A 23,717-nucleotide genomic window follows, 5' to 3' on the forward strand; every position below is an offset into this window, starting at 1 on the left:
CTTGTGCTTATACACCCAGAGTGCCGCGCAACCGGACTAGAGGCAGAGAGAAAACACAACCCAGGCGCACACTGCCAACTGATACCGAAACATGATTTAGGGCATTTGCAATAATATTTCATGATAATTCACCGCTAATAATAAAATAGTTAAGCAGATATCCATAGGAACCCATGCATTTGGACGTCATCATAACTATCATTAAGCATCACGTAAGTAGTTAAGGGGTGTTTACCTAACACTAACCAAACATTAACTAGTACTCAGAAAGCGCAAGTAATGGTTAACTATATCAATAACCAATAGTAATGGTTAACTATATCAATAATGAATAGTAATGGTTTGATGTTTCGAGACAATAGCCGTCACATGGTGACGTCATCGGCCGTGACTTCATCATGACATCACATCTGGTCATGTGTATTAAACGGAAGTGACAACGACGTCACACCCAGTCATTACGTCATGACTGGTAATGACGTCTCCAGGAGATTCACACATGAACGTAGCTGACCCCCCCGGGCGGTCGATCCAGGCGTCCGTGCGGCGCCTTTCATTTGGCACTTCCTCGAACGCCCCACCACAGATCATATATACAAATAGAGGCAGCACAGCAGGCATCAGCGGCGTTTAAAATGATTTGAGAGCAAAAGAAAGGCGCAATATCTGTCACAATTCTAGTCAATCACAAACGGTCTCGCAGTCAACTAAATTTTGGTGCTCCCAAATCTGACACAATATTACTTGGCAGCCGCGGCCCCCCACAGGGGTCCGTGCTGTCCCCCTTTCTCTTTAACTTGTCCCTCTTATCACTCCCGGACGAATTCAACCGTATACCCAGTGTCTCCCATACTTTATACACCGACGACATAGCACTGTGGCTCAAATCAGGAAATGACGCAGAAACAGAAGAAACCCTACAACTGGCAGTGGACACCATTACCAAATGCAAAAAGAGGGCGGGTCTATCCTGCTCTCCAAGAAAATCAGAATGTCTGCTCATGCGTGGAAAACCAGGCACAGGAGGCCATACCCAAATTCGGGTACACGTTAAGGGACAACTTATACCAGAGGTGTCCGTCATACGGGTTCTTGGAATTTACATCCAGAAAAACGGCTGAAACGCGGAGTCCCTCGATCGCCTCAAGACTAGTGTATCTGAGACAGTGGGTCTCATACGTCGAATCACTAACCGGTATTCGGGTATGAAGGGAACTGATCTCGTCCGCCTGGTCCAGGCATTTGTCATTAGTAGAATTACCTACGCGTTACCCTACCTCAACCTTAACGTAGCAGAAACACAACGTGTTGATTGCCTAATCAGACTGCCGTTCAAGATAGATAGATGGATTTATTGAAAGGAAAAGGCAGAGAGGTTGGCCGGTATAATTCAAATCTGGCCTGCTACTCTGCACTGGGGAAGGGGATGGAGAGAAGAAAGAAGGTCATGATGGGGGACGATGTGGAAGAAGGCATATGAAATACATATACAGACATAATAGCTTGCTTTACAAGCGCGAATCAAGTCCGCAGGTGCACAAAAAACGGCAAAGAGCACGCACTGCCTGCACACCCTTCCCCTTGTTCTGCCAAGCACCCAGCAGACAGAGGCCTCTTGTCCAAACGCTTCAAGGAAGCGGCTGACACACTTCTTTCGCGCGCATACGCTGGGTACACCAATAATACATGGTCCACAGTCTCTGGGATGCCACAAGTTGGACAATCCGGCGAGTCCATTTGTCCAATTAAATGTAAGTAGTTGCACGTGAAAGCCACGTTTAAATGAAGTCTATGTTGCAAGCATGCCTGATGACGCGGAATATCACGCGGAACACAAAAATTTCAATGTTCGATCGAGCCTTCTTAGACGAATGGGTCAGGTGTCTGGCTGGGCCCAGTAAGCTGCTGTAGCATTATTCACACAACTCATAAGTAGGCACATCGTATCTGCTCTTAAAGAAGACACACCTGTTTGGAGGCCATTGATAAGTGCGATTTTCGCTTCAACATTGGTCTGTTCATTCCCATGGAGCCCACAGTGGAGAGGGATCCATTGAAATATTATCATGTGGCCTTGCCGCTGTGCAGATGTCAGGAGCTCCATAATGTTTATTTGCAGACACGGATAAGCAGTGTGGCGTAAGAAGGTTTCCAAAATTTGTAATGCAGTGTTTGAGTCTGTGAATATACATCATTTTTGAGGTGGCTCCCCACATATTTAGCGAATGGAGTCCCGAATGGCTACAAGTTCAGCAGCGGTTGTTGTAGAGGTATGTCCCAATAGGAAATGCAGATTCGTTTTCTGAGATGTTATGACCACGGCTGCAGCGGATGCCTGTGCTGACATAGATCCATCGGCGTATACGTGAATATCATTAGGATATTCTGACCAGATGTGCGCCAGAGTAAGTTGTTTGAGTCCACTAATTGTCACCATTGATTTTTTGGTATCCCGGGAATACGAAGATGCACCAAAGGTTTATCCATTGTCCATGGTGGTTTGGCGGGAAGATATGGGAGGGCATATCCTCTCGGTACTTGCGACTGATGGCAGCGGAGTGCACTTGTAAAACTGCAGTCCGCACTTGCTCTCCATATAAACACCTCCGCGGAGCACTTCAGTGCCATCGGGGTCCACAACACTCTTAGCGAGCTGGTAGAGGCCCACCTCACCTCTCAACACGAACGGCTAACCCACACATCGACCGGACGATTTATCCTTGATGATCTCTCAATCGGTTACCCCGCAACAAAGCAGGACAAAGTGTCACTTTCAATGAGCCTGCGAACTCACTTGAAACTCCTACCTCTCCCGAAGAATATGCACCTTGAATTTCATTCAGATATGCGAGTAGAAAGAGCCAACGCCCTATACAAGCAATACCAGTTCGAAGAAAACGTGGTCTATTTCGATGCAGCCTAACACGCGGACCCTAATTCATTCATGATTGTGACTGCAAATTATCAGGAAAAACAACTAACGGCCGGTTCGGTCATTGCCAGCGACGCAGAACAAGCGGAGGAGGCTGCGATCGCCCTTGCGATAAACTCAACTTTTGCCCTTCATATAATTAGCGACTCTAAAACCGCTATAGGAAATTAAAGAAAAGACAGGATATCCCTATAGCACTAAAGTTGCCGCTTGCCACTCAAACGACTCATCGTTCAATACAACTATTCTGGACATCAGCATATTCCTCCCTTCTTGGTATGAGGCTGCCCACAATTTCGCCCGAGGACTAGTCAGCCGGGCGACGGGACCACTCATAAGGTCGGCGAGGAACCGCATGGTTTCCTATCAAGGAATTGCACCTACACTTCGGTCAAACACATACCATATATCCTCCGGGATACAAATCTCTTACAAAGGCATAAGAGATCACCCGGCGAAAATTACAGACGCATTCCTTTCAAATCCAGTAACCTACGCCCATGCATACCCTGCATTATACACTCCTTTACTGTAACTTATGCCACCAGAGGGCCGACTTACACCACATACTATGGGCATACCCCCGAGACCCGCCTCCACGGGATCTGCAGCTCTCCAGCTGCGAGCAATGGGAAGCCGCTATGCTTAGCTCGGACCCGGTAATCCAAGTGCGAGCCATCGAGCGGGCAACCCAGGTCTCCAGAGCTCAAGGGCTCTTGGCCATCAAGCGCGGAAGCTCCTGCCTGCCTGACTTCCTCAAATAATAACTGTTTATCCTCCTCCTCCTCCTCGCAGTCAGTGCCTAAGCAGCGCGGTGGAGACGGCTTCCGCCTTGAAGCACTTTAGTGAGCAAAAGTACCCCGGAATTTTTTAAGTTCCGCCTTTAAGGGCTTGAGGCGGCAGCGTGATTCGCTTTTCTCAGCGGTTAACCTCGCAGATTTTCTTTCCCGTACTGGACCTCTCAGCGAGATGCACTCAGCTCTGGCTTACCTATCCCCCTTTTAATTTATGTGTCTTTATTACCAAAGATAAATCGAGAACAATCACGATTTAATAAAGGCCATGGGCAGATGATATATAAAAGCAAGGCATACGAGCATGCCTGCCTTGCCTACCTGTGGCCTGTGAGACTCAGTATCCTAGCGAGCAGCTTTCGATACCCAGCTCGCCCTGTGTTATCACTACGCCGCAATTATTTTCCTTCATGTACTTCCACATCCTTTTTACCATTTATGTGAGCTTATAAATAATTTTTCAGTTTTACTTCTCGGTGTGGAATTTCAAACCTTTAAATTCCATATATATAGGGGTATATCAGGATTTGCTCTATATGTGGCCGATACCATCGTGTTTGACCTAGAAGAAGAACCCTAATGGTATCAAGCTAAAAGTGCCTAGAATAATGTACCGAGCTCACACTAAGCTACCTATAGAAAACATGAGATCGGGAAATTCTTTTGAAATTATCATGCCCCTTTCTTATCAGATGCATTCTGCAGCGCCGCCTACGCGCCTTTGAAGAGAGTTTGTCCTTCGCATGCTACAAACATGCGTAGCCAATTATCATTAATATTGGTGCGGCTAGAGGAAACAATGGAACTAATATTTTGGTTAACTCAAGGCTTCTAATGTGAGACCCTCATCTTTGGTGAGGCACGAACGCTGACCATGAACGTGTCTTTTTCCTTCATCATCGAAAACATCTAACAGATATTGGATAACAGGAGTATTTTATTCATTTATTATTTCCCCTTTTGGACTCCTGTGCCCATAAGCAATGTGCTACTACAGCACGACATTACTTTTGGTCGGATAATTTAATTTGTATTTGAACCCCAATACTCATTAAGCATTCATTGGCAACTATCTGAGGGCAGAAAATAGCGCTGGGGAATATAGAAAAGTAATAGCATGCATGCAGTGTCTAGTCGTCAGTCACTTGCTGTTACCTGAGGCAACAGAAACCTATATCGTACTTACGTGGTATTCTTGCTGGGAGTGCTACGAAGCTTCAGCATTTCCAGTATTTCTGAATTTATCGAGTACTTCTTCATTATTAATGCGAACGGCTCGCTAGGACTGATCTCTTCCAGCTTCAATGAACAAAGAGACGACAAATTGGATTGATATAACTTAGGTTTTAGAAGAGGGATTAAAGCAAATTGATGAAACACTTACGAATCTGAAGCGCGATTTCATGTATTCCTCTTCATGTATCCAATCAGGAAAACCTATCTTGTTCTCCATCTTTTGCAACTGCATCGAATATCGTTAGAAAGGCATCCAGGTTACCTAGTGAAACGTTTTCCGTAACAGGCTGTATCTCTATGCGATTTGTCTCCGCATCATGAGAAATGGCTCGGTATAAGAGGAAGGAGACATTAAAGGCAATGAAACAGTTTCTTGATTCATCGAATGTACCTGCCCATAGCGATTGTGAAGCTTAGTTACACGTAACCTGTGCCGCCTGGGCATATGATGTGATTGAGCTTTTTATCCAATTTCAGACCGGAATAAATTACCGGCTAATTCAGCATTATAGACGCAAAAAAGGCAAGTTAAAGGTATTAGTTTGTTTGAGAGTGAATATTTGTTTTAACGTTTAAATTGAAGCAGTTCTATTTTCACCTTTCAGAAGCTTTCTCATGTGACATATGATAAGTCGTGTCACAGCACTTTGAAATCGAGAACACGGATTCCTACGCCAGCAGAGGAAATTTAGCAATATGGATACCAAACGTAAATTGCTTATTTACTTTAAAGCCATCATAAGGAAATCGAGACGAAAATCGATTCCGAAGACTACTGCTATACAATGACAGCATCACAATGAACTACGCACGTTAAGCCTTTTTGCTTGCGCAAACATGGCCACGACGCACCAAAAAAGCCATGATTCTCCACTAGCCCGAGTGGTGAATACCTGATGAAAAATGCCCAGCAGAGAGACACACAAACACAGACGAAGGCACGTAGCGGTCGTCCTTACAGAGGAGTATTACAGTATTACAGAGAGGACGAGCTTGACGTGCTGTATGTGCTGATAAATGAGGAGTGACAGTAGGTGAGCCTATTTTAGCGTGCTCATGGGCTCCTTGGGCCTTCTCCTTGACTCTATAGGTGTTCTTGCAGCTGTAAACGACACAAGGAAACTACAAACACTGATCTAAGCCAACTCATTCTGAGCGAAGTCTGTGCAAGCGTGGAGCTGAATAACCACGCTGATGACAGAAACACCATCCCTCACGACTGTGTGCATAAAAGATTCAACTATTTACCTTCAACAGAGCCCCATCCCTCGTTGTGTTGTCCATCCATGTATCGAAACAAATTGATTGTGTGAAAGTATTCGTGATATTCTTGAGCATCACTTCGACCTGAAAAGAGAGTGCATCACAAAATATTTCTAGTCAGACACTGTCTCAAGCTGACTGCGCGACTGCTGAAAGCGTAATTGATTGGCGTTGCAGAGGGGCCTTCTCCTCTCAGCATGTAGTTCTGCATACCACATCAAAGCATGCTTTAACTCGTTCAAAGGCCGATGTCACATATTCACTGTTCATACATTGATAGTTTGATGAAATATAAGTAGCACAGCTGCAGACACACAAGGCGAAGAGAATACCAGAGCGCTACATTTTACTGGAAAAAGAAAATGAAAAGAACAAGATTTTCATGTGCAAAATGAACTTTTCTTGATTTCGATTTAGGCTGTCGTTTTAAGTAATTTCCAAAGAGACAAATGGGGCAAAAGTAACTCTTACATCTTTCTTAGCTTCCATGTCGAAGTTCTTCTGGACATAGAATTTACCGACCACAAATGGCATCAGACCAGACACTTTTCCGAGGCAGTACCGCCACCTTGGCCTTGGCCTCTGCACACCGATTGCAATCGCTACTAGCTCTTGATAGGCTCTGGCAAATCGTCCTGACGTAAGCAGCCCCAAATTGCACGCTCGTCTCCACCCGACAAAGTTGTAGATGGCCGCCCTGGAAAGCGTTGTACAAACTCCCTGATTAAACAACTCCATGAATCACACTTTTAAATTGAACACAGTGAAATCACTCACAGACTTTGATTCTTCAGAAATTGCGTTGTTGCTTCAAAATATTCCTTCGCCACCATAACAAGTTGTTCTTCCTTGGCGATAGTAATATTTGCGAGAGATAACTCGCGATTGAGGCTATCCAAGATCGGCAGCTAAAACGAAAGAAAAATATGGTGTCATAGTCCCGCTAAAAGACAGATATTATTGATTAATTTTTATTTTTTGTAGGTAGCTAATTTCAAGTGAACCCACTTCTACTTCAATAAGAGTGTAATTGTACTTGTGTTCTGGCCAATTCCAAGAAGTCACTTAGGTCACCTATGAACTGTTATGGGAGAGAGAGACTCTTTATTGGAAAAACAGAGAATTTCGCCGGCGTTTAGATTTTGCTCGCATGCTACTGTGTGTGGGTAAGGGAATTCGGGAGGTAAATATTGAAAAAAAATAATGGTGAGGGAAATAATAGAATTGAAGGGGGAGATAAAACACGGCCATTAAATGCGTGTTAAGGTGCTTCATGGAGTAATGATATACAATTAAATAATGAAATACATTATCCGACAAATAGAGTTCACAGCTTGCCTGAGGGAAATATGCCAGGTGAATTTAGAGTTTGTCAAGGAGTCCAATGTCTTTCAAATATGTAAATAAAAAGTTCATCGCGAGTCTCTGTTGCCTAGGGCAGGCTAAGGGACCTAAAACACTGTTCATTGATAAAGGCATTGGGGAGAGCTTCTCCATGCTTTGTTCATAGTTTGCACGTTCGTCAGCGTACGCAGTGCACTCAAGTAGGATATGTTCCACAGTTTCAACCGAGCCACAATTTTCACAATACGGGCTGTTCATTTCACCGAAACGGTAGCGCAATCCATTTGTGTATGCACAGTTTAGACGAAGTCGGTGGTAAAGAGTTTTTAGTTGGCGAGGATATTTCGGAGGAAGTCTTGATTTTAGATGTGGGTCAATAGAATATAGAAATTGGTAGTGGTGCGTCGGCAAGCTCCAAAGTCGGTACTTTTTTTCGGAAGCAAATCTTTTAGCCAGTTGGGATGCATCAAATTTCGTGAAGAAGGTCCTAATTTATCCTTGATGTTGGTGGCCTTTGCGAGCAGCTTCATCTCCTTTTCATTGGCTTTAATGCCACAGTGAGCTGGTATCCACTGAAATGTTATGCAGTGGCCTGCGGCAATAGCCAAATGATGAAGATACCCGATGTCAAGGGAAACAGGATGATGATTGTTTTTCTTCAGCAGGTTACTCAAGATTTGCAGAGATGCTTTGGAATCAGTGAAGATAACCCATCTTCCGGGAGTGCGGCGCAGGATATAGGAGAGAGCTTCTTTAATGCCATGGAGCTCGGCTGTCGTAGATGATGTCTTCCGCTGCAGCCGGTAAGACAGGACATTGTCTGTTGAGGGTACATAAAGGCCACAGGATGAAGTCTCTTGAGCAGTTGAATCGTCGGTGAATATGTGGGTGTCTGCGTATATTCCTTGACTATGTAGACGAGAGCGGCTTGCAGAAATGCTGCCTGTGGCATGCGCCTTTACGCATCCACGCCAGAAACAGACATATCCACCTTTATAGACGATTGTGTCTATGGAGGAAAGGTGACTGGTAATAAACTACGTGGCTGAATAATATTAGGGAGGGGCAGAAACTGTACTGCTTGACCAAAGCCAATTGCTGTGAGTTTGGTGGACACGATGCAAGAAATGCTTCTTCACTTGAAGGACATGTCGGAGATGGGTGCGCATAGTTTCTTGAGCGGCAGTCACATCTAGCGGGAGGCATCCTGCTTCTTCAAGTGTTCCTGATGCAGAGGATCTCTTTGGGAGTCCAAGGCATATCCGCAAGCAGTTGTTCCGTGGAGCCTCAAGAATCTTCTTTCTTGTTGGAAGATGAAGTACCGGTAAATAGTAGCGTAGCGCTCCTTTAACGTAGGCCTTTTCAAGCAGAACCGTCTATCGGCAGTAACTTCCCCATCGTGTTCCCACCGTGAATCTGAAAACCTGTGATGCTGCAGTGATTATCTCATGGAGTGTTTTAATCTGAGGGGCCCCAGACAGGTTACTGTCAATTATAACCCCTAGGAACCGGTGTGATCATACATAGGAGAGTGACCGTCCACCCAGAAGGAGCGGGTATCGAGCCATTCTTTTCTTTGTAAAAGCCATAGCAACACTCTTTTCTGATGAGAGCCGAAGACCCCGGGGAGCCAGGTGCATTGAGATGTGCGTTAACGCTCTCTGAATTCGTTGCTGCGTTGTATAACGCGAACGTGATGCACTCCAAATGCAGATATCATCTGCAAAAGTTGTAATGCGTACTCCACGGGGAATGTTTCTTGTTATATGTATAAGGGCAATATTGAACAGGAGAGGGCTGAGCACAGCTTCCTGAGGTACGCCCCTCTTCACTGCATAAAAGGCAGTTTGACCACGTGGAGTGCTCATAAAAATTTGCCGCTCTTGTAAACAGTGTCCAATCCAGTTGTAAACCTTTCCTCCGAGGCCAAGGCTGCGATAATTTCATGATGAAATACAGAATCAAAAGCAGCCTTGGTGTCAAGGAAAACGGCTGTCGGGATGTATCCAGCGTGAAGGTACTCTTTAAGTGATGAGACAAGGGTAATAACATTATCAGTCGCAGACCTATTCTGGCGAAACCCGTTCATGTCTTCAGGATATTCATTTCTGTTCTCGAGGAGCCAGGTGACGCGTTTTGGAGATCATTCGCTCCATAAGCTTACCGGCGCGGCTCAGGAGGACGATGGGTCGGAAGGATGTATAACTTGTTGCTGTTTAGAAGGTTTCAAAACGGGCACAATTTTCGCCAACTTCCATTCCGTTGGGACGTCACCAGACATCCAGGAAGAGTTGTAGTATTCCAGGAGTCGAAGGCGGGAATTGTGAGGTAGCTTTGCGATTGCGTCATAGGTCACTTCATCATGGCCCGGAGACGTCCGTCTGTTTAATTCTGCGATAGCTGTGGTTAACGCCTCAATTGTGAAAAGTATGTCAATCGCTGACACTGCCGCCGGGGGGATGTTTGACAGACCATCTGTGGAATGTGTGGAAGTCACTGACCCTGCGGACAGTCGTCTGCAGTATTCTTCTGAGACTAATGGATTTTCGTTCATGCAGAGATCGTGCTGTTAAAGAGTAAAGCTGCTGGAGGGGCGTGCGCATACCGCAAACTATCCGCCAAGTTTTAGCCACTGATTGGCTCACGTCCAGTGTAGAACAGAAGTGAAGCCATCTTTGCTCACGTCCAGTGTAGAACAAAAGTCAAGCCATCTTTGCAGACTAAGCTTGTCCAGATAGCGTCGAATGTGACGTTGTGTGCGTCGGCAGGCACGAAGGTCTTCAATGCTTTTTTGTGCATATAGCTCTCCTTTCAGCTCGTCTGCGAATAGCGCACAGCCTTTGGAATGTCTCATCATTTTTGGGTAAGCTACCGCTTTTAGTTGTGATTTGAGTGCTTTCTCTCAGGCAATAAGCAATTGTCAATATTAGTTCCTCATTTCGGGTTGCTGCAATAATTCCTCTGCTTGCAGTATCTTTGTACATATCCCAGTCTGTAGATTTCGTAGATTTGTAGAGCGTAAACCACGAGCGTTCCACTGGAAAATGGTGCATGTGCGATGGATGTTGTGGATGGTTAGCTGTGGTGAAGCTCTTCCTGTCGAAGCCATGATTACAGATGTGTGATATTATGCCCCCGCGGAGCGTAAGAGCCCGACAGCAGCGGCTCCATTGCTAGAACAGCTTCTACTTCTGGGAGTCCTTGTGACGAAGGACTAGAGCGGACAAGTGCCTTGATGGCGGCAAACAGCATCGGAATCAGCAGGCTTGTGATTTTTTGTTCGGTGCTTCCGCTTTGCTGCCTTTCGCTGATCTTCTTGTTACATTGCGTTGCAGTAGGCTGAGATTTAGAAAGGTTGTTTGTCGGGTCTTGTGCTGAGCGTCGCTGCTGCTTTGTTGGAGAAGAAAAGCCAGCGGACTTTCCACGTTTCTTTTTGGCTGCAGCCGCGTACGTGTCATCACACGTTTTTCCATCATGTGATTTTCCGTGCTGCGGTGACTGATTTTGGGATATATCTAACGTTTTTGTAGAAACCACGTCAGGGTTATGTGGTGGATCATGACGCTTGGGCGGTCTCCCTCGTGCTTGCTCCACTGAGCATGCAAGTGTAGCAGCTTTCTTTTTATTACAACCTCCATATGAAGCAGGGTGTGGGCCATCGCAGTTTGCACATTTAGGTTACGCTCTCGAGGTGCAATCTTTTTGCGAATGGGGGCCAGCACACATTTTGCATCGCACGGGGCCGGTGCAATGTCTCGATATGTGGCCATGCCTTTGGGATTTGTAGCATTGTGTCGCTGCTCCGACGTGCTCAGTTACAGGGTAACTACAGAAGCCAAGCGTGACTCTTTTAGGCAGTGGTGCATCTTTTGAGAATTCTAATATAACAGAACGACGGCGTACCTCTTTGAACTTGGCACCGTCCTCAGGAATGCATGTTGTTTGCCTCCTTGCTGCGAGGACACCTCAGTCACGTAGATACTCCTGCAAACCTTCGTTTGAGTAGATGACAGGTACGTCTTGGATTTTCCCGTAGCTGGCTGTGTAAGAATACGGTACCCGGGCCTCTACAGCCACTCCAGCCAGCTTAGTTACTGTGAGCAAACGGTTTGCAGCCGGCAATGTTGATACTGTAACCATTAAGGTCCCATCCTTATCGAGACGATGGCTGAGAACTTTTTCTTGTGCCGACGCTACAACTGCCGAAGCCACGATGTTAGGGTTGGCTTTCCATAGATTGCCTTCTACCTGGTGGGTCCGAAGACAACCGGAACACCAGCAGCTCTCTTTTTCTTGTAGGACACAACCGGGAAGGATGCGTGGTCCATGCCCTCTGCGTGGTCGCCCAAAGCCGCATCACTGGCTTTTTCTTCGCGTGGTCTTTTTTTCGCAGGGCCCTGATCTGTTGCCGCCACTACAGGGGCCGCTTGACTAGCCGATGGCTCTGCTGCCATTAGTGCAGCATGGAGTGCGGCTGGAGGTGGTGTTTGATGTCGGAGTACATACGGCGCAGAGCGCCTAGGAGGTCGCTTGACGTGCTTCCGCCGGTGGCCAGGGACCCTCAGATCGTCGCACTTTGAGGACACAAATCACAGGGACACTTAATACTCTAAAACTTCGAAAAAACACTAAAAATTAGAGAGCGGTCTCAGACAGCCGATCAGCTAATCATCATCTTCTTCATGATGAATTGCCATTACGAAATGTACTCACTATGTTGCGGTAAACTACTTACAATTACGCCCACTTCTTTTATGAGATAGAAGCTACCCGGCAAGCGTATGAATCCAAGCACAATAGATGAGTATATATTGAGAGTATGCACGTATATCTTAAGTGCTTGTCCGTTGGCTGTGCATTGGTTAGTTCCACCAGTGTAGCAATCGCTTCATATGCAGATACCTTGAGGTGGACTCATCAGCAGGCACAATTTTGAATATCTACGATTTAACTAAATTTTCTTTAGTGTCAAGCACTTTCGTGCTTGGTCGGCACGCTTTCTGCATGCGCTTTCCGTGAGAAACACCCCGGAGATGCACTAGCCAGGCAGGATTCTAAGATTTATTCAGAGAACGCAAGTGACGGCTGTGGGTAACGTGGTGCACAGGTTCTGAGGATGAGTAACTCATTTTCAGACACTTTCAATTTGAAAAGCGGCTAAAAGAACAAGCACTTTCTCCTCTTATCAGCTGACAAAGATGATGATTTCCCAAGACATGAAGTTATCCAGAGATTAGACAAGGAGCCGAAGAGACAAACGCGGTGCTGTTTGTCTCTCCTGCTCTTTGTTCTGTCCTCTGCGCTGTTTGGATAACTTATTGTTATGTGTGGCCACCACCTTTTTCAGCCACAGTCCATTCGGTGAACGGTGTCATTAGCTAGGTGAGCAGTTTACTAAAAATAAACTGCTTAGTACAAACTCTGTGCTGATATCAGCGCAAACCATTCAAAGCTTTATTTTTTGTTTTTAGCAGCCGCCGGCATGCTTGCTGTCTTTCCACTCAGATTCTAGCACGCGTCTCAATTGTGTATTTTTTATTCATGCTCGTTGTCGCGATACGTAGCTTTATCAGTTTCTTTTTCGAGCAAAATGCATCGAGAGGTATCGAGAAGATTTCTGCCACTTGCGTGTGTTTCTGCAATGTTTCCGATTACACTAGTCACTGTCCGCGGCTTTGTCTCGATGTTTCTTTGCCGCCTTTAAATTGAGCGCTGGCGCGTGCAACTAACATTCTTTGTTCGACGATCGACGAGTACATTTGCTGTTATCGCCGCAGCTGAGTTTCCTTGGTCCTTTTGCGGGTGTACGTCAGCCCAATAATGAGTTGTTCCAGTGCAATTACGCCTGTCCCTTCTTTTGGTGCCTACGACATTGTCATCACTACGTGACATCTCGTGGAGTGGCTGTCTTTTGTGATCTGGCCTACCTACAATCGAAGACTTCAGCAATATTTTTGTCACACTGCGGACCAGCCTGCAGGTCACCGAGCCAGCCATCGACTTCAAGGGCTCCAAACTGAACACGGTCTGCTGCCGGACACCGTTCGACCCCGGAAGAACGACCCAACATAAACAATAGGCCAGTACACAGCACCAGTTGTTTTCGTGGAGCCCGGGAGCCGCCGACCTTCCAAGGTCTACCCATTGAGGACGCGGTAGCCTGGATAGAGCGGTTCGAATGCGTGTCAATGCACAACACCTGGGATGCCGAAACGAAACTCAGGCAAGTGTATTTTGTTCTTCAGGGATCAGCCCGAATCTGATTTGAGAGCCGCGAGGCTCTTTTGAAGGATTGAGCCACTTTCCAGACAGAGCTATTGAATATTTTTATAAGTGCCATCAGATAATAAAGAGCCTAATCACTCATCCAGTCGAAAATCCATCTTCCTATTGAATCTGTCTTCATTTACGCAGAAGACATGAAGCGCCTATTTCGCCGCCTAGACCCCGATATGAGTGAGGAAAAGAAACAGAACTTTAATGCGAGGTATCAAAGAATTCCTTTTTTCTTGCCTTGCCAGAATCCTAACCCTACCCGAGGCCTAATTAGAACGAGAAGCAATCTCAGTAGAACAAACCTTAGAGGCCCGGACCCGACACTACAATCCGCCTCATCAAATATTATCACAAAACTGCTGCGATTCCGCAGCTACAAGTAGGGATAACCTTCGTGAGTTTCTCCGCGAGGTAGTTAGAGAAGAGCTAAGCCAATTCAATCGCAATCGTAGCCGCAGTTTGTGCCGCTAGCGGACGTCATCTGCAAAGAAGTCCAGAAGGCAATAGGCGTTCCTCAAGGGACGGCTACGTCATCTCCCACGTAAGCAACAGCAATGAACTACGCTGCTGCCTTACGCAGAAATGCACTCTGACATGACAACCCAAACCGCCACCCTCGACACGACCAAGCTATTCCTGAACGCCGCCCCTTGACCCCAACCGCCAAGCTTACGAAACACCCTCAAGCCTGAGGAAGTGCGACGCCTGGAGGACTGCGAACAACCGTTATCTCTGATTCCACTGTGGTAAGGCCTGCCACATTTTACGCCACTGCCAGTACAGACGCATCGGCCTGCGCGGCTTCGCCAACGATGCCGCACGACCCCGTCCTGGCGAACGACCAGAAGAACTTGAGCACTATTTGCGCAGGGCAAAGTCACCAAGTCTTCAGTACCGCTCTCCATCATTGTACTGAGCCCGATTTGCGTCGCTGATCCGAAGCTACATCCTAGGAAGGTCTCCTAGCCCCGTAGGAGAAACTAAAGGTAGCAATTTTTGCAGGTGAGGTTGCTTTACAGCGAACTAACGTAGATCCTCCGCCGCCGCCGACGAGTAACGACGACGCCACTAGTACGCGACACTCCTTATGAAGCGCCCTCACCACGCCCATACTCAAAGTGACACCGCTGCTGCTCACGGCGACGCGACCAGACTCCAAGCTGACACCGCCACGCACTGAATACAACGGTGTACCTCGTCCCTCACCTTAATAAAAGACGGAGCCGAGATCGAAAATTAAGGTCCACGTGCAATGCTAGGACGCGAACAAGCAACCTTGAAGTTGCTGACGATGATCGTGCAATCACCGCCCTAGTGAGACACCGGAGCACTCTATTCAGCCATTAGTAGACCGTTTGCCTCACATCTCGAGAACGTAACGACCGCTTGGAATGACCCGCTGGTTCGCACCGCTCGCGGTAGCCTCACTACTCAGTCGGCACGTTGCATCACAAGAGTAATAGTGAATGGATGCACTTACCTTACCAGCTTTTTAGTCCTGCAGCAGTGCTCCCGTAACATGTTTTTGGGTACGGAATTTCTGAGTGAGCATCGGGCATCATCGATCTCCGCTCAAAGCTCATTAGGCTCTCATCGAAAAACGACATACCTGCTACAGCGACATCTACACTCTCATCACTCTAAACGTCCTCGACGGAAACGCAACCGTGCCGCCCAATGAAGTGTCATCGCGTGCGTAGGAAACGCAGACATCAAAACTGCCGATGGACTCGCCGAAGGAAGCGCCCAGTTGGTCTTGGAACGAAGGCTCGGCATCTTAAGAGGTGTTAATCATTTCCGGCCTGGACAAGTTCACGTGTTGGTAACGAACTTCACCGAAAAATACCGGCATCTCATCAAGGGAGCAAAGATTGCTTTTCAAAATGAAGTAGCAGACATCCGGACGTCTATGACTACCAGCCCACGTTCGACGTCAATCCAGCGCTACCCCGAGCCAAGCAAGACCAGATACGCATCTTTCTTCGAAGCTACAGTCAATGCTTTTCGTCAGGATTGGAAGTCCATAAGCCTCGATCAACCAAGCACCGTATTGTCACTGACGAGCACGCACGACCTCTTCGCCAAATTCCCTATCGTTTGTTACTGCCGGAACACTGAGCCATCCGCGATTAAGGTAAGGAAATGCTTCACGATTGCGTTATCCAGCCATAGAAGACTCACTGGGCGGCGCCAGTTGTTCTAGTGAAGGCGGAACACTTCGTTTCTGCTTTGATTACCGCCGCTCAAATAGCGTAACGAAGAAGGATGTTTGCCTGCTCCTCCGTATCGACGACACACAGGATTGGCTTTGCAATGCTAAGTACTTTTCTTCGATGGACCTAAAGAGCGGATACTGGTAAACTGAGGTCGGCGAAAGATACCGCGAGACGACGGCGTTCATAACACCTGACGGCCTCTTCGAGTGTAAAGTAATGCCCTTCGGCCTCTGTTCTGCCCCAGCTACGTTTCAACGAGTAATGGATACCCTGTTGACTGGCTGAAGTGGCACATGTATCTGGTGTACTTAGAAAATCTCGTTTTCTTCTCCTCAAGCCTTCAAGACCACCTGAAAAGGCTTCGGACAGCGCTCGACGCAATCAAGTTATCAGGGCTAAAATTGAAACCAGAGAAATGTCACTCAGCATACGAGGAACTGCATTTTATAGGTCACATAGTTAGCAAGGATTGTGTTCGCTCAGAGGCAGAGAAAACAGCTGCTATCGCACAGTCTCCACCACCCGCCGACAAGAAAGCTAAACGCAGATTCATTGGGCTATGCGCTTGTTATCGACGATTTTTGAGGAACCTATCACGCATTGCCAAACCGTTGACGCAGCTCACAAAGACCGATGTATCTTTTATATAAGATGCGCCGACGTCCACACCGGCGCAAGCAGTGTGGGCCTAGGTGCCGTTCTCGTCAAGAAGAGTGCCGGACAGGAGAAAGTTATCGCGTATGCTAGCAAGTCCTTCTCAGAAGCCGAAGCCAATTACTCGACGACCGAGAAGGAGTGCCTCGCGATCATCTGGGCCACTTCAGTTTCGCCCGTACCTATAGGGACGACCATTCAAAGTGGTAAGGGATCACCACGCGATCTGCTAGCTCGCCAACATGAAAGACCCCATCCGGTCGTCTTGCAAGATGGAGCTTCTATATGCCTACAAGAATTTGACATTATGGTGGTCTACAAATCTGGCCCCAAATATTCGGACGCAGATTGCTTGTCACGCGCCCCTTTTGACTCGCCCCGAAAGATGATGACGATGATCACTTCTTAGGACTGGGGGCACGGATACATTTCCACAGCGGCAACGGTCAGACCTTGAGTTGAGATACCTAGCGCATGGCCTAGACGACAAGATTGTTTCTCGTCCGACTGCGTTCAGGCGTCAGTTGTCATCCTTCACGTTGCACAACGGCGTCCTAGGGAAGATGAACTTCGCACCCAAAAATACCACAGACCTCCTTGTCATGCCGAAAGAAGTACGAAAAAAATTTTGCAGGCTTTCCACAATGAGCCGAGAGCAGGGCACCTTGGGATGGCACGCATGTTGCATCGCATCCAAGAGAGGTATTACTGATCACGGTTACCTGCCGACGTTGCCCATTATGTGAGTGCCAGCAGCACAAGATACCTACGATCAGAACAGATGGTCTACTGAATCTCATACCGCCACCAACAAAACAATTTCAACAAATTGGGATATATCTGCTCGGCCTCTTTCCGAATTCATCTGCGAGTAACAACTGAGTCCTTGTGGCCACCGATTATCTAATCCGCTACTCTGAAGAAAACGCTCTCCCTAATGGCACCGCAGGAGAAGTTGCCAAGTTCTTCTTTGAGCGCATTCGCCTGCGACACGGCGCCCCCGAAGGGGTCATTACGGACAGGGGAACAGCATTTACAGCAGAGCTCACTCAAGCCATCTTGAAGTGCTGCCACAGAAGACACCGGAGGACGACTGCCTACCACCAGCAGACAAATGGACTAACGAAACTTCTGAATAATAACGATAGCGGACATGCTCGCCATGTACACGTTAAATTCGTACAAGACCTGGGACGCCATCTCGTCGTACGTGATCTTCGTATATAACACTGCCATCCAGGAAACGACCAGGGCGACAACGTTCCAGCTTGTTTATGGCAGGGATCCAACGACCACGCTCGATGCAATGCTGCCACACGTAACAGAGGAGGAGAACCTGGACGTCATCGCCCACCTTCAGCGTGCAGAGGAAGCTCGATGACTTCCATGCCTCCGCACTAAGGCCCAACAACGCATCGACGCTCGACGGTCGACGATACAGCGTGCGACATCGCCCGCAGAGTCCAAGCCCAGAGACCAAGTCTGGGTAAGGACTCCAGTTCGCTGTCGCAGATTAAGTGAAAAACTATTGCGTCCATACTTTGGGCCATACAAACTCCTTCGCCACATCGAACAACTCGACAATGCACTCACTACTGACGGTTCAACAGCATCACAACAGCGACACACACGCCCAAAAATTACGCATGTTTTTCGTCCGAAGCCATATTACGCGCGTAAAAACATACGTGTAGTTTAAAATTTGTAATGTTTATGTTTAAGTTGCTTTGTTTATTTTGGAACATCGAGGCAATGTTTTTTAAGGGGGTAGTAATGCCGCGAAACATTCAAAGCTCCATTTGTTGTTTTTAAACAGCCGTCGGCAAACGGCCTTACCTCTGATTCTGCCACGGGTATCAATTGTGTATTCTTTGTTTGTTCATGCTCGTTGTCGCGAGACATAGCTCTGCATTTTTTTTTGTTGCGCAAAATGCTTGGAGGGACATCGAGAAGATTCCTGCCACTCGCGTGTGTTTCTGCAATGTTTCATATTACGCTAGTCACGGTCCTTGGCTTTGGCTTGATGTTTCCTTGCCGCCTTTAAATTGAGCGTTGGCGTGTGCGACTAGCATTCTTTTTTCGACGACTTTTTCGACTTTTTTCGATACTTCATTTGTAAATTACAATGCGTCGTTGCTGAGGTTCACCCTGCATTTAACTTCGGCAAGAATATGGACTGCAAAAACAGGGAACATGTATAAGCATCTACACTGCTTCTCATATGTGTTATTTTTAATGCGTTTCTTTTTGTTTGTGACATTGCATCATGTGACATCTTGCATATCTATTCACAGCAACACGTTACCACGCATGCTCTGCGAGTGCGATGGCAGTACAATACAGATGAACTGTTACTTATTTCCTACTGCACTGCTACCATATCCAATTAGACAGACGGAAACCTAATGACAGCGTTTCTAATTAGTACTCAACACTGAAAAACTTAAATGTTAGCGTTAATAATCAATAATTTTGAGCACATGGTTCTTTGGGCTCGCTATTCTACATTATAACTCGACCAATCGAGGTTCACAAATTCAGCGCCCTGAGCGTACATCAGCACAACTCGCAGCGAAATTCACAAAAACTAATCGGTGGGGCAGCATTGTGGGGTCGTCCTGTGCCAACTGCATCAATTCTATCCCCGCCCACCTTTCTATCGCTCCTGCTACGTTTGCCTTGCCTTGAGCTCCAGTTTCTATCCACTAGAAACCACCGTTACATTGACCTCGCATTAAGTGAACTGATAATGACCATCCCTTCTTAATTTTCATCATCATCATCATCATCATCATCATCATCATCAGCCTGATTATACCCACTGCAGGGCGAAGGCCTCTCCCATATTTCTCCACTTAACCCGGTTCTGTGCTAGCTGCATCCACTTGACCCCTGCGAACTTCTTAATCTCATCCGCCCACCTAACTTTCTGCCGCCCCCTGCTACGCTTTCCTTCCTTTGGAATCCAGTTTGTTACCCTCAGCGACCATCGGTTATCCTCTCTTCGCACTACATGTCCTGCCCATGTCCATTTCTTCTTCTTAATTTCTACTAGAATGTCGGTAACTTGAGTTATTTCTCTGACCCACTCTGCACGCTTTCTATCTCCTAATGTTACCCCTACCATTTTTCGTTCCATAGCCCTCTGGGTTGTCCTCAACTTAAGTAGAACTCTCTTGGTTAGCCTCCACGTTTCAGCCCCATAGGTGAGTACAGGCAAGATGCAACTGTTGTATACTTTCCTCTTGAGCGATACCGGTAAGCTGCTAGTCATAATCTGCGAGTGCTTGCCAAATGCGCTCCATCCCAATCTTATTCTTCTTGTTATTTCCTTTTCGTGGTCCGGATCTGCGGTTACTACCTGTCGTAAGTAGACATATTCGCCTACTACTTCCAATATTTCGCTACCTAATGTAAACTGCTGTTCCTTCCCGAGGATGTTGATCATTACCTTAGTCTTCTGCATATTGATTTTCAAGCCTACCTTTCTACTTTTCCCGTCTAAGTCATCAATCATTATTTGCAGTTCATCCCCCGAGTTGCTTAGCAAGGCAATGTCATCAGCAAATCGCAGATTACTGAGGTATTCTCCATCTACCCTTATCCCTAACTGCTCCCATTCCAAGTCTCTGAATACTTCCTCTAAGCAAGCTGTGAATAGTACTGGGGAGATTGTGTCTCCTTGCCTAACACCTTTCTTTATGGGAATTTTGTTACTTTCTTTATGCAGAACTATGGTTGCTGTGCAGCCACTATATATATCTTCCAGCACTTTCACGTACGGCTCGTCTACCCCCTGATTTCGCAATGCCTGCATCACCGCCGAGGTTTCAACTGAGTCAAATGCTTTTTCGTAATCAATGAATGCTATGTATAAGGGCTGGTTATATTCCGAGCATTTTTCTATCACCTGATTGATGGTATGGATATGATCGATAGTAGAGTACCGTTTCCGATACCCTGCTTGATCTTTTGCTTGATTGCAGTCTAAGGTTGTCCTGATTCTATTAGCGATTACCTTAGTAAATACCTTATACGTAACAGACCGTAAGCTGATTGGTCTGTAATTTTTAAGGTCCTTAGAGTCCCCTTTCTTGTGAATGAGGATAATGTTTGCATTCTTCCATGGTTCCGGTACAGTCGATGACACCAGGCACTGCGTATACAGGGTGGCCAGTTTTTCTAGCACGATATCCCCCCCGTCCTTCAGCAAATCTCTAGTTATCTGATCCTCTCCAGCTGATTTCCCCCTTTTCATAGTTTCTAGTGCTTTCTTGACCTCGTCCTTCGTCACTGGTGGAACGTCTGACTGTTTTTCCCTACCGCCAATCTCATTACGGTCCTTACTACTTTGCCTACTGTAGAGATCGGTATAGAACTCCTCAGCTACTTTGACTATCTTTTCCATATTAGTGATGACGTTGCCCGCCTTGTCCCTTATCGCATACATCTGGTTTTTGCCTATGCCCAATTTCTTCTTTACCGCTTTAAGGATTCCCCCGTTCTTCACAGCATGCTCAATTTTCTCCATGTTATACTTCCTTATATCGGCCACTTTGCGCTTATTGATTAGCTTTGATATCTCGGCCAATTCGATCTGGTCTGTTGGATTGGAAGCTTTCATACTCTGGCGTTTCTTAATCAAATCTTTCGTCTCCTTAGACATCTTGCCGGTATCCTCCGTGACTATCCTACCGCCTACTTCTACCGCGCACTAAGTAATGATATCTCTGAAATTATTGTTCGTTGCCTCTAGTGTAATGTCGCCATCCTCAGTTAGAGCTGAAAACCTATTCTGTGGCGAGATCCTGAACTCTTCTGCCCTCCCCCTCACCTCTAATTCGTTGATGGGTTTCTTTCTTACTAATCTGTTGCGTTCCTTCGTCAGATTTAGGCTAATTCGGACCTCGCCATCCTGTGGTCACTGCATCGCACTTTCCCGATTACCTCTACATCCTGCACAATGGCGGGGGTTGAATACAGTATGAAGTCAAATTCATTTTTAGTATCCCCGTTAGGACTTTTCTTTGTCCGGTTCTTCCGTTTGCTGAAGAAGGTATTCATGATTCTTAAGATTTTGCGCTCTGCAAACTCAACTAGTAACTCCCCCCTGCTGTTCCTCAAGTTAATGCCATAGTCAACTACTGCCTTGTCTCCTGCCTGTTTTTTCCCTACCTTGGCATTGAAATCGCCCATTAGTACAGTATACTGCGTCTTTACTTTTCGCATTGCCGATTCTACATCTTCATAGAAGCTTTCAACTGCCTGGTCATCATAACTACATGTAGGTGCATAGGCCTGTACAACCTTCAGTTTATACCGCTTATTAAGCCTAATTACGATGCCTGCAACCCTCTCATTAATACTATAGAATTCATCTATATTACCCGCTGTATACTTATTGACAAGGAGACCTACTCCTAGTTGTCGCCTCTCTGGTAAGCCTCGATAACACAGTACATGCCCATCCTTCAGTACAGTATATGCCTCATTCGGCCTCCTAACCTCACTAAGCCCTATGACATCCCATTTCATGCCCTCTAGTTCCTCTAACAGCACTGCTAAGCCAGCTTCACTAGCTAGGGTTCTAGCATTAAACGTTGCCAGGGTCAGTTTCCAATGGCGGCCTGTCCAGTGGAGCCAGGCTTTCTTAGCACCCCCTGCTGCGTCACAGGTCTGACCGCCGCCGTGGTCAGTTGTTCCGCAGCCGCTGGTGACTGAGGGCCGGGGTTTTATGGAGCTTATCATAGGAGGTTGCGGCCAATTACTGCACCAGGGTGGCCAACTCCTGTTCTGGTGAGGGAGTGCGTTGCCGGAGGTGTTCACCGGCATCAGGTCGCACCCCAAACCTGTTTATGCAATTCCATCGACACGCGGATTTTTTATTTTTTTCATCCGGTGGAGAATTGCGCGGCACCGGGATTTGAGCCCCTGTCCTCTTGCATGCGAGGCGGATGTTCTACCGCTACGCCACCGCTGCACCACCCTCTTCCCCCTCTTAATTTTCATTAGGATGTAATTCATTTCCGTCTGTTCCCTGATGCACTCTGCAGGCTTCCTGACACCGAACGTTAAACCTATCATTTTTGGTTCCATACGTCTCTGAATAGCTCTTAAGTAAGGTGAATTCTTTTTGTTAGATTCGACGTTACTCGCCACAGGTGAATACCGGTTACACACAGCTGTTATATAATTTCCTCGAGAGGGACATTGATAACCTGCCATTTATGAACTGATAGTAATTTCAGAATGCACTCCAGCCCAATCTGCATCTCCTAGTTTTTCCCTTGCATACCCCCAATCCGCGATTACTACCTGTCATAAGTAGGTGAATTCCATTACCCGTTCCCGCGCCTACCTACAAATTCCATATTCATGTTTCAACCTAGGATGTTGTACATTACCTCCGTGTTCTGAAATATAATGAATGCCTACCATTCTGCTTTGCCTGTCATGATCGTTAGTCATAAATTGCTACTCGCCCCGTGAGCTATTTAGCAAGGCATGCCATCGTCGAATCGCATATTATTCAAGCATGCTTTATCAGCCGTTGTCCTTAATTGCTCCAATTCCAGGTCTCAGAGTACTTCCTCAAAGCAAGCAGTGAATAACGATGGTGAGATCATGTCTGCTTGCCTAACACCTTTCTTTGCAGATATTTTATTACTTTATGAATATCGTCGCTAAGCATCAATTATAGTGCCTTCACGCATGGCTCATCTACACTGTGATTACGCAATCGCTGCTTGACTTCTTGGATTAAAATACTTCCTCACAATGATTTTAGTATAAGTGTATTTCGCATACAGCCCGCAATCAAAATACGCATAGAAAGCGAAAAGCTTAAAACTACCAGGGCTCGCTTGCACAAAAGAATCTTAAGACTGTCTTAGCTAAGTCCAGACTTAACTGGAGTCTAAAGAATAGGCCACTAGCATGGCCGCTTAAGACTGGAGTCAAGACTGGGCTTCATGTCCTGACTTGAATAAGTCGCTTGTATGA

At 46.6% G+C, this 23,717-nt stretch overlaps 1 protein-coding gene across 1 annotated transcript in view; it reads right to left on the bottom strand.

Annotated features, from left to right (window-relative positions):
- Positions 1-23,717, bottom strand: part of LOC146174292 (neprilysin-1-like) — a 128,402-nt gene that overhangs the window by 31,015 nt on the left and 73,670 nt on the right. The window contains exons 9-13 of the mRNA XM_084584986.1: positions 7,003-7,133; positions 6,697-6,922; positions 6,211-6,309; positions 5,111-5,188; positions 4,913-5,025 (exon numbers count right to left, since the gene is read on the bottom strand). Of these exons, the coding sequence (XP_084441112.1) occupies positions 4,913-5,025; positions 5,111-5,188; positions 6,211-6,309; positions 6,697-6,922; positions 7,003-7,133 (647 nt within the window). The remainder of the gene's footprint in view (positions 1-4,912; positions 5,026-5,110; positions 5,189-6,210; positions 6,310-6,696; positions 6,923-7,002; positions 7,134-23,717) is intronic.

This window comes from Amblyomma maculatum, chromosome 11, assembly GCF_055883805.1.
Source record: "Amblyomma maculatum isolate TAMU_Amacu chromosome 11, ASM5588380v1, whole genome shotgun sequence".
Classification (NCBI taxonomy): domain Eukaryota; kingdom Metazoa; phylum Arthropoda; class Arachnida; order Ixodida; family Ixodidae; genus Amblyomma; species Amblyomma maculatum.